The 10,106-nt window shown below is 67.5% G+C and overlaps 2 protein-coding genes across 8 annotated transcripts; one reads left to right on the forward strand and one right to left on the reverse strand.

Moving 5' to 3' along the window:
• The first annotated feature begins 226 nt into the window (after nt 1-226).
• MYL5 (myosin light chain 5) lies at nt 227-2,666 on the forward strand. The gene is made up of 7 exons (XM_045834667.1): nt 227-280; nt 423-530; nt 689-764; nt 1,282-1,386; nt 1,732-1,810; nt 2,162-2,210; nt 2,528-2,666. The coding sequence occupies exons 1-7, from the start codon at nt 227-229 to the stop codon at nt 2,627-2,629; spliced, it is 573 nt and encodes a 190-aa protein (XP_045690623.1). The 3' UTR covers nt 2,630-2,666.
• On the reverse strand, nt 1,401-10,073 carry SLC49A3 (solute carrier family 49 member 3). Of its 7 annotated transcripts, none has more exons than XM_045834211.1 (10): nt 9,869-10,073; nt 7,121-7,279; nt 6,743-6,956; nt 6,567-6,643; nt 5,501-5,638; nt 5,252-5,368; nt 4,361-4,513; nt 4,063-4,220; nt 3,752-3,861; nt 1,401-3,290 (listed from the first exon to the last, which is right to left on the reverse strand). In XM_045834211.1, the coding sequence occupies exons 1-10, from the start codon at nt 10,001-10,003 to the stop codon at nt 3,049-3,051; spliced, it is 1,503 nt and encodes a 500-aa protein (XP_045690167.1). In that variant the 5' UTR covers nt 10,004-10,073; the 3' UTR covers nt 1,401-3,048. The 7 variants fall into 7 exon arrangements, 5 of the variants coding, with proteins under 5 accessions (XP_045690167.1, XP_045690169.1, XP_045690166.1 ...); XM_045834213.1 differs by having other exon boundaries at nt 1,401-3,330; XM_045834210.1 differs by having other exon boundaries at nt 9,863-10,073.
• Nucleotides 10,074-10,106: the final 33 nt, after the last annotated feature.

A 10,106-nucleotide genomic window follows, 5' to 3' on the forward strand; every position in this document is an offset into this window, starting at 1 on the left:
AGTGACTGTGGGTGTGAGTGCGTGTGCACACGAGGGGAGTGTGTGCAGGTGTGTGCGCACTGGGGGGAGAGGAACATCCATGACCCTTGGCTTCCCCAGCAACAGTCTGGGGCTAGAAGGGGGCGGGGCCTGGCCTTCACCTTAGGGGGATACCTAGAACAAGCCCACCCACCTGCTGGCCACATGCACAGTCCGTTTGCTCCTCGGACACCCAGCTGGCTCCTGGATGGACTGCAGACCTAGCAGGGCAGAGTTCAAGGTGAACCCTGAGGGCTGTGTGGTCAGGGCCTTCTCACCGAGCACCTGCGGCTGCCCTAGCCTGGGGACCCAGGGCCCAAGTGCCGTGGCCCACCCATCCTCTGCATTGAGTCCCCTAAAACCGCTGGGCTGGAGGACCCTGAGCCCCAGCACTCTCACCGCAGGCCAGCAGAAAGACCAAGAAGAAGGAGGGGGGGGCCCTCCGGGCCCAGAGGGCGTCCTCCAACGTCTTCTCCAACTTCGAGCAGACCCAGATCCAGGAGTTCAAGGAGGTGAGGCTCTGCTCCTGCCCAGCAGGCCCTGGACCCAGAAGTCCCTGCCCCGGGGGGGCCCTGGGAACCCTAGAGCAGGCAACCAAGAGACCCACGTGGGCCTCGCTCCAGGGCCAGTACAAGCGGGTGCCTCTGCTCACATGGGTGGCCTGTTCCAGGCCTTCACACTGATGGACCAGAACCGAGATGGCTTCATTGACAAGGAGGACCTGAAAGACACCTACGCCTCCCTGGGTAGGTGCCCGGCGGGGCTCTGTCACAGTCCCCACTTTGGCTCTGGCCTGACAGCCCACAGTGTGACAACCAGGCTGGCTGGGGTGTTGCTGGGGCACACAGGGAGGGGGGTGGCCTCTGCTCTCCCCCTGCAACCTGCTTTTCTTGGCCTGAGGAGGTCCTGCCCTTGCAGCCACAGTGACAGGTTGGCCTCCACCCAGCAGGGTCTGCACAGACCCGCCTTCCCTCTGGGCCCCACTGATCCCCAGGTGAACAGGACACAGACCCTCCCGGCTCCACGTGGTCTCCTGTCCCCACTGCTGGCAGTCTGCCTGTCTGGGGCTCAGGGTCAGGGGTTCTGCTGGCATGCAGAACCCACACCCACCATACCTGGGCCAGGCGTTCCCCCATTGGCTGGCCTCCTGCCCCAGTCCCCCACTTTGTTCTGAGGCCACCTGGGGAACAACGGAGGTGGGCAGCCCTGCGGGGCACCTGCCGGCGGGGGCGGCCCTGCCCAATGACCCCGCATCTGCAACAGGCAAGATCAACGTCAAGGACGATGAGCTGGACGCCATGCTGAAGGAGGCCACGGGGCCCATCAACTTCACCATGTTCCTGAACATGTTCGGCGAGAAGCTGAGCGGTGAGCCCTCCGGCCTCGGCCAGGCTGTGTGTGTTTATTTAGAAACGCAGACATCCCTCATACAAATCCAGATTTTCAGATCTCCTGAAAAGCCCTGGGACCCGGCTTTCTGGGACCCACACGTGTGCCCCCCACACCTCTTGTACCTTTCCCCACTTCACCTCAGCCCCCGCTCCCTGGGCACGTGCCCAGCCCTGGGCCTGGGCAGGACCCTGAGCACAGGTGCCCCAGGCAGGGGCTGCAGGGTGCCAGGTGCAGGGGGTGGGTGGGAGGGCCCTCCAGGCTGATGGCACAGGGTGGCGGGAGCACAGGCAGCCAGAGCAGGCCTGGAGTCTCTGTGGACAGGTACGGATACTGAGGAGACCATCCTGAATGCCTTCAAGATGCTGGACCCCGATGGCAAAGGCAGCATCAACAAGGACTAGTGAGTGTGGCTCAGGGCCCAGGGCCCCAAGCCCATGCCCCGCCCAGCTTCCCTCCACATAACAGAGGGTAAACCCGTCCTGCCCGTGGGGCCAGTGCTGGGTCTAGGGGCTCCCCGGGCCAAATTCCGGGGGCGGTGTGTCCGCTGGGCACTTGCCTCCCATCGCCTTCAGTCTCCGCCCCACAGGGACAGTGACACCTGTGTGTGTGTGTGTCGGGAAAGGCTCCCCCACCCCCATGGACGAGCATGCTGTGACCTGCTCAGGTTGCAGCCCCCCCCATCACTGTCCAGCTGTCCTGTGCTGACCCCTTCTTCAGAGCAGCTAACTCAGGCCTCTCTCCTCATCCTCAGCATCAAACGGCTGCTCATGTCCCAGGCTGACAAGATGACTGCAGAGGAGGTTTGGCCCCTCGCCCCACCTGCTGCCCCCTCCCGTGGCCCCCAGGACTCCAGGGATCAGCTGGGGGTGTGCCCCAGCTGAGAGGTGCTGCAGCGCTGCTACGGGACGGGTCACCCTGTGGCTGGGCCCCAGCCTGCCCCTCGCCCTGTGGCTGGGCCCTGGAGTGACCGCGCCCCCCCGCCCCCCCCGCAGACGTGGCAACAAGGCCAGAGCCGGCTGGAGCTCAGGGCCTGTCACTAGCCCTCAGGCTGCAGCACTTAGGGACCCTTTGGCTTGTCCCCTCCTGCCTGGATCTGACCCCAACACCCTGCGCGCAGGTCGACCAGATGTTCCAGTTTGCGACCATCGATGCTGCAGGCAACCTGGACTACAAGGCGCTGAGCTACGTGCTCACCCACGGGGAGGAGAAGGAGGAGTGAGGGGCGTCCCCACCCCCACCCGGGCTGTGGCCAGTTCAATAAACCTGCATCCACAAACCTGCCTGCCAGTCTCTGTAGGGACAAGGACACGTCCGCCTGGGGCAGGAGGGCCTGGGGGGCACATGCGCCCGCGGGCCCTGCCTCTGCCACCCCCAGCCCAGCCTGGCCCCAGCCGTCGGCGCCCAGACTGAGTGTCTGCTCCCTCCGTGACCGAGGCTGAGAGAGGCTCTGGGAGGGGCCCCTTCAAGGGAGGCTCCCCCACCCCTGTGCACTCCAGACGACTGGGGCCCTCGGGGACCCCAGGCCATCCAGCCCCCCGCCAGCCACATCCCCACACGCCCTGTGCTAGCCACCCGCTGTGCCACGGGTCTGGCGTGGCCACTGGGCCACCTCGCTGTGCCCAGGCTCAGCAGTGGCTGTCACGGCCCAGGTGACCAGAGCTCCAGCGCCCTCCACGCCCCCCAGGCCAGCTTCTCGGCTCTAGGAGGGAGCTGCCGCAGGGCTTCCTGCAGCTTCGGAGCTGCCGGGGCCCCCAGGGTGCCCGGACGGGGCCTCGGGGAGGGCCTGCCGCGGGGCTGCGTGGTCCTTGTCGCAAGGGCCGGTGCTGGCCTCGGCCTGCAGGCGCCGGTACGGGGTGTGGAAGAAGAGCACCAAACAGCAGCTGAAGAGTGTGCACAGGCCGGCCATCAGCAGCATGGGCACTGGGGGGACACAGCCAGCTCTGCCGGGGCTCGCCCATGAGCCCGGCCGACCCCACGCACTGGGGGCTCAAGGTGACCCTCAGGACGAACGCCCCCTCCAGTGGCCACGCCCACTCCCATCTCTCCCGCTGTCCCCCTCCCTCTGTCTGACTCTATTTCTCTTCCCAGTCTCACTTTAAAAACGACTCATGCAGGGTTTGGAGGCTGGGCTTTGTGAGGGCCTCAGGTCTGCTCCCATTAGGCTGAGCGGGGGGTTCTGTCTGTCCTGGCCCCTGACCCCCACCTCGTGGGTGCCTGGCACCAGCCAACCAAGGATAGCACTGGGGCCGGTGAGGGAGGCTCCCGAGGCTGGAGTGGGTGGGGACCTAGGCCGGCCCTCCTCACCGGCCCTCTCAGGGCTCCCAGGGGCTGGGACACTCACCCTCCCAGTCCAGGGAGTCCTGGTCCCCTCGGCAGGTGGAGAAGCCTGGCTTCGAGCGGCGCACAGTCAGGGCGGTCAGCAGCAGCATGATGAGCACGCCTTCCACCTGCCTGGGCAGCCACGCGGCCCTCAGCGCAGCCTGACGCTGCTGCGGCCCCAGGGCCAGGCGCTCTGGGCAGCGCGGGCCGCAGCAGGCAGTCAGGACACGCCAGCCTCGCCAGAGCAGGCGGGTCCCCGCTGTGGGGCCTGGGCGAGTGAGGGCAGGGTTAATGGGGTCCCCCCCCAAGGGAAGCAGCAGGGGGTGCACTCACCCCAGTACGAAGACCAGGCCGGCAGCGGCGCCCTCGCCCACGGGGAAGGAGCACTCCACCGCCAGCTCCATGGCGACGGGCGCCACGGAGAAGCCGAAGAGCCCGAGCAGCGCGCAGATGGCGGCCAGCGCGACGGCCTGTCCCCGCAGCTGGGACACCTGGGCGGATGTGCACCAGAGCCGGCAGTCAGACACGCCCCCGCCCTGGACTCGGGCCCCCCACCCCCGGGGGCACATCTGTGCTGGCCGGGCTGCCAGCTGCCCCCTGCAGAATGGTCTGGGCAGCAGGGGACACTCACCAGGGCAAAGGCCACGCAGACCAAAGAGGTCAGGCAGAAGCCAACCTTGACGGCTTCTGTGAAATGCCTGGTCCGGTCCACATACAGGCCGAGGCCCAGCGCCCCCAGGATCCCAGACACGATGAAGAGAGCCCCACAGAGGCCCGCGAACTCCTGGAGGGGCGAGGAGGCCCGCAGCCATCACTGTCTGTGCTTAGGCGCACGCCATCCCCAGGGAGACCACAGCCCGGGGCCGCTGAGCGCACTGAGGCCCGGGCAGGACTGCAGGGCAGGTGGGGGGTGCGGGGGTGGGGGGGCTACAGCCCTGGGAGGGGCCTCTTCCCGGTGCCTCCCCCGCCTCGGGGCTCAGCCACTGCTAAGGGAAGAGCCCGGTCGCTGCACACGCCCCTTTGTCCGTGAGCCCCTGGGGAGCCAGGACGTCTGGGCCCAGCGTCCACTCGCGGGGCCAATGCCAGGCAGCACAGGGCACAGCCGGGGCCGCGTGAGCAGGCGGAGGCCCTTCCCTCGGACCGGCCAGTGTCAGAGGGGGGCCCGGACAGTCCCCAAGGACAGCGCTAGGGCAGGTGAGGGGGGTTCCTGCCGCGCTGGCCGTCCTGCTCCGGGCGCTGTGACAGAGTGACAGCCCTAGTGCCCGAGCAGGGCCGCCCTCCCCAGGGCCCCAGCCCCCCCGTCTGCCAGTCACGTCTGGCACCTGACACTCTTCACGCACAGCAGCTCAACAGTGTGCAGAACGGGAGGTCGCCCTGGCCAGGAGGAAACCTGGGGCTTGGGGAGATCGTGGGCCATGCCACAGCCACAGCCGGGGGGGGGGGGGGGGCGGGGCGGGGGGCGGCCACCCGCAGAGGCAACCGGCCTGTGGGCAGCGGCTCCCCAAGCCGGGCGGGCACTCACGTTGGAGTAGCCTTCCACGCAGAGGACCTGCTGCAGGAGCACGGAGAAGCTGGAGAAGATGCCGACGCCGCCCCCAAAGCACACGGCCAGGACCACGTAGGCCTTGTTCCGCAGGAGCTGGAGGGGAAGGGCCGCTCAGCCCCGCCCAGCGGGACCTGCGGGGTGGGGGTGGGGGCCCCGCCCACCCCCATCCACTCTGCCTCCTCCGAGGCCCAGGCCCTCCCCAGCCCCAGGTCCCACAAAACCAACCAGCTTCAGCCCGTCCAGGAACTTCTCCGAGGTGGACTGGGCTGCTCCCGCGGAGGGCGGGGTGGGGGGCACACTCTCCCAGAGGCAGGCGGTAGCCAGCAGGCAGGCCAGGCCGGCGGGAATCACGTAGACGCCCAGCTGAGGGGAGGGCGTGCATGCAGGCACATGTGTGTGCCTGCACACACAGGCCCCAGGGCACCCCATCCGCCATCCCCAGGAGGGCGTCAGTGAGCCGTGGTGGGCCTGCTCAGCTCCGCTGCACTGGAACCCCAGCTTTCAAAGTGCCACCCAAGGACCACGCCGCAGTGACAGGCCTGCCCTCTCCTGCAGCCCCAGAGTCACCCACCCGATGGCCCTGCGGACCCCTCTTCCTGCCTTTGTGAATGTCCCCAACGGCACCCCTGGCACAGCTGGAAGCCCTTCACCCCTCACCACTCCTCCAGCCCTCAGCCCAAGCCTGCCCCGTCTCCGGGATTCCTCGGGTGCCCAGCCACACCCTCACGTTCGGGGGGCAGCTCCAGACCGGACTGAGCCACCACCCTTCCACTGAGACACCCGCAGAGCTTCCTCCTGCCCTCCTCTGGCTCAGCACCACCCCCAACCTGCATCCACCTCCAGGTCCTCCAGGCTCTGCCTGTCCCTCGTCTTCCCCCGCCCCCGCCTGCCTGCACAAGCCCCCCGCCAGCCCCTCCAGTCGCCTCCCCCCTCACCGAGGCCTCCCCTGACAAGGAAACTGCCTGGCACTGAGAAGGTGCCAGCCCTTGCACACTCAGAGAAGCCCTGCGTGCACCCAGGGCACTGCCCCTTGTGGCCACAGGGAGGGGCAGGTGCGTACTCACACACAGGTGTGGACTCGCTCATGCGCACCAGAACCCACCACACATGCATGTGCACACGTGTGCACACGTGTGCATACCACACACTATGCACATGCATACAACACAGGAACGTGCATGCACACAACACAAAACGCATGCATGTGCGCACACCACATTAAAACACAGGCTCCCTACATCACACACAAACTCGCACACACGTGGGGGCTGCGCCCCTCGAGCTCCCTCACCATTAGGGGGACGTCTCTCTCCTTCTTCACCAGGGCAGGAGACAGCACGTTGGCCACCAGGACACCCAGGGGGTTTGCTGCGGGGACAGGCAGAGCACAGGGCAGATCGGCTGCAGGCGGAGCCCCCTGCCCTGCAGGAGCTGGGAGCGCGGAGGGGCCGGGACGCCTCGACTCACCCATGGTGCCGATCATGTTGGCCGTGGCTCGCTGGTGCTCAGGGAACCACAAGGCGGCCAGCTTGGCCGGAGAGAAGACGACCAGGGTCTGGGCCAGGGCACAGAGGCTCTGGCCACACATGAGGAAGGCGAACGGGTCCGGGACGACGGCAGGCATGCAGGGCATGGCACGGAGCACACTCCCGACAAAGTTCAGCGACGCGCACAGGACGGTCTGCGGGCACCGGGTCGGGAGCTCGGCCGGCCAGCCCGTGCCCCTCCAGCTCGCCCCGACGGCTCTGCCCGGGGCCCTGGCCTGGGGAGGGGCGATGGCCCTCCAGCCCACACCCGGGGCCCCGCCCCACCCCAGAACAGGCCCCGGCGTGGGCTCCGACTCACCGCCCAGCGGAGCCCGACTGAGTCCAGGACCCAAATGGCCACCAGGCCAGACGGGATGGACACCACAAAGTAGACCAGCGACAGCCAGTTGACCTGACTGGTGGACAGGCTGAAGTACTGGGCGATGGTGTCGGCCACGGGTGCAAAGCTGAGCCACAGCTGTGGGGCACACGCAGGTGTCAGCCCAGGGGCCAGCGCCGCAGGCACCGAAGCCACCCGCTGCCCTGGGCCGGCCTGCCAGCCCAGGAAGAGGAAGTGTCCTGCGCTCCCAGGGTGTCCGGCCACCCCCAAGGAAGGCTGCCCGTGGGGTTGGACCTCGTGTGCGGTGTGGCGAGTGGACATTGGGCGTGGCGGGGTCCCCGAGCCCACGGGTGTCGGGGTGGGAGAGCCAGTGGCCTTGGCCCCCAGTGCGTGAATGGGCCAGGCAGACATGCGGTCAGGGTGACACTCAGTTCCTTTGGTGGACGCCCAGGTGGACAAGGGCGGGAGGCAGGGGGGACGACCAAGAGCCACGGACGGGCAGAGGGGGAGAGACCATGGGAGGGACGCGGCGAGGGGGAGACAGAGACAGCCCAAAAGACACCTCCAGCCTGTCTGCAAACTCGGTCCCAGGTGGAAACCCCTGGGCTGGGGGGGCCCTGCCTAAGGCCCACCCCCCACAGCAGACGGGTGTTGGAAGGTGTGAGCTGCCCAAAGCCAGAGACATTCCCCCAGCTGTAGGCGCCTTGGCATGCAGGGCGCTCCACGCAGCAGGCCTGCAGGGAGAAGTGGGCACGGCTGGGTCAGCCTGGAGTGCTTCCCGGAGGAGGTGGACACTGTCTGGTCCCTGGAGGGTGGGTGGGACAAGAGGGAGGACTGTGGAGGGGAGGAGACAGGGGAGCCAGTGTGGACCAGGCCCTGTGTGTCACAATTCCAAGTTCCAGATCCTCCAGCCCAGAGAGGGCCCAAGGGCTTGGCCCAGGCCACGCCCCCCCCTCCCCCCCAAGCCCAGGCGGCAGACCCAGGCTTCCTGGCTGACAGCTCTGACCACAGACCCTCACATGACAGTGAGCTTTGGCAACAGCTGCCTTTTCTTCCTTCTTTAAAGGACAGAGCAGGAGACAGATCTGCCATCAGACAGAAAGGGCTCCCAGGCAGGCCCAGCAGCCTTCCACCCAGCCCGATGCAGCTGAGAGAGCCCACGGCGTCTGTCTTCCAGACCTGCCCCTCGGAGAGGAGCCCAGCCCTCCTCGCTGGCCTCAGGCCCCTCGCTGGCCTCAGGCCCCCCTCAAGCTCTTCCTCAGAGCTCGTGGCGGCGGAGCAGTGGAGGGCTCTGCTGCCGACTAGCTTGCCAGCACATGATTGCGTGGCAGCCAAATGCTGCCTGACCAGTCCCTGCAGCTCCGGGGGAGGCTGGGGAATCGCCCTGGGTTCCCTCAGCACAGTGGGAGGTGGGATGTCAGGTGGCCCAAGGCAGCCCCGTGGGCAGTGCCTCTGAGGCCGGACCTGCGAGCAGGCGGCCACGTTGGGGGTTGTGGCGGGCAGGTGGGCTCCAAGCCCTGAAGTCCTTCCGAACAGGTTCCCCAAGACGGCTGTGCCCGCTTTGGCGTGTGAATTATTTTGAGCTGAGGGCAACTGTGTCCCTGTAGGCTCACAGGAAACTCTTACCTCTCCCCCCAAGAACGAAGGTCAGGGGCCTTGCCCAGGGCTGGCTGCCGCCAGAGAGTGTAACCCTCTCTGCAGAGCTGGGCAGCTCCTCGCCCCCGGGCCTCTGCTCCGCCGACGGTCCGGCCAGGACGACCTTCCTGCCTGCCACCACCCCGCGCCTCCCCTCCCCGCCCTCAGCTCAGGAAGCCCTCTGTGCCCGCTCAGCCTGCCTCCGACCCCCTCTGCGCGTGGGGCTTCTCCCGCAGGCGCCTGTGTGACTGCATGTGGTTGCTTTATCGTGTTCATCGCTCGTGTCAATCTGAGTGTCAGACTGGCTGGAGGAACCTGGAAGGGTGACACCAAGATTCTTTCTCCCCCACACCCGACTCTGCTCCAGGGAGTGTAGGTGCCTGGTCGGGGGACCTGCCGCCGGCTGGGCTGGGGTGTGAGGTGAGAAAGGGTCACCCACGGAGCTGGCCTGGATGTTCTGGTCCCTGGACTCCAGGCTGCGTCCCTGCCAGCAATGGGGACACTTCTAGAACAGGTGTTGGAGCCACTGGGGACCCCAGCTGGGGAGCTGGGGAGGAGGGTGGGTGGAAAGAAAGGCCTTTTGAGGGACCTCAGAAGCTAATCAGAATCCCAGGAGGGCACAGGTAGCCAAGGAGGGTCCCTGCTCTGGGAGGGAAGGGGGGCCAGGAGCTGGGTTGGGAAGGCCTGTCCCACGTGTGGGCTTTCTCAGAGGGGGTGGGCACACCTGGAGGGAGCCTCTCATCTGTCCACAGTGACTCCTACCCCGTCCTGTCTCAGGAGGGAGACACTTTGAAAATCACCTTAGAGCAAGGGCAAATGGGCTCCCCTGGCGGAGACACCAGCCCTTCTCTCCCCCAAGAAGCCACAGTCAGAAGGGGCTCCCGTCCCGGCGCCCCCGCCCCTGCGTGGTGGCAGGACTCCCCTGCCCCTTCCCGTCTCTGCGGGATCTAGCCCCGGAGCCGATGCGCACCCAGGGCGCCCCGGGGCACCCGAGACGCCGGAAAGGGGCTCCGCGTGGTCGCAGTCTAGGCCCCTGCCCCGCCCCACCCCGCCCGGCCGCAGGAGTCCCCCGCCCCCCCTCCCCACCTGTACCATGGCATTGGAGCAGCTGAGCAGACTGACCACCAGGAGGAAGACCCAGCGGCGTGCGTAGGCGCGGTAGACCCGCAGCTTGCCCAGGGCCAGGGACTCGGAGGCCCACTGAGGCGTCCCCGACGGCCCTGCCATCGCGCACTAGCGACCCGGCCTCGCGGGCCTTGTGTAGGCGGCCCGCGGAGGTGGGGCCCGGCACGCGGGGCGGGGTCTCACGGCCAGTCCCCGCCCCAGGGTT

Source organism: Phyllostomus hastatus, unplaced genomic scaffold, assembly GCF_019186645.2.
Source record: "Phyllostomus hastatus isolate PE091 unplaced genomic scaffold, TTU_PhHast_1.1 phas_contig_196, whole genome shotgun sequence".
In the NCBI taxonomy this organism is placed as follows: domain Eukaryota; kingdom Metazoa; phylum Chordata; class Mammalia; order Chiroptera; family Phyllostomidae; genus Phyllostomus; species Phyllostomus hastatus.

Excerpts from the sequence above, each read along its gene's own strand:
- MYL5 (XM_045834667.1), top strand. The coding sequence starts at position 227 with ATGGACTGCAGACCTAGCAGGGCAGAGTTCAAGGTGAACCCTGAGGGC. Across the intron at positions 531-688 it reads AGATCCAGGAGTTCAAGGAG|GCCTTCACACTGATGGACCA; the intron begins GTGAGGCTCTGC and ends GGCCTGTTCCAG. Across the intron at positions 1,811-2,161 it reads GGCAGCATCAACAAGGACTA|CATCAAACGGCTGCTCATGT; the intron begins GTGAGTGTGGCT and ends CCTCATCCTCAG.
- SLC49A3 (XM_045834210.1), bottom strand. The coding sequence starts at position 10,003 with ATGGCAGGGCCGTCGGGGACGCCTCAGTGGGCCTCCGAGTCCCTGGCC. Across the intron at positions 6,957-7,120 it reads CAGTCGGGCTCCGCTGGGCG|ACCGTCCTGTGCGCGTCGCT; the intron begins GTGAGTCGGAGC and ends CGGTGCCCGCAG. Across the intron at positions 6,644-6,742 it reads CAACATGATCGGCACCATGG|CAAACCCCCTGGGTGTCCTG; the intron begins GTGAGTCGAGGC and ends CTGTCCCCGCAG.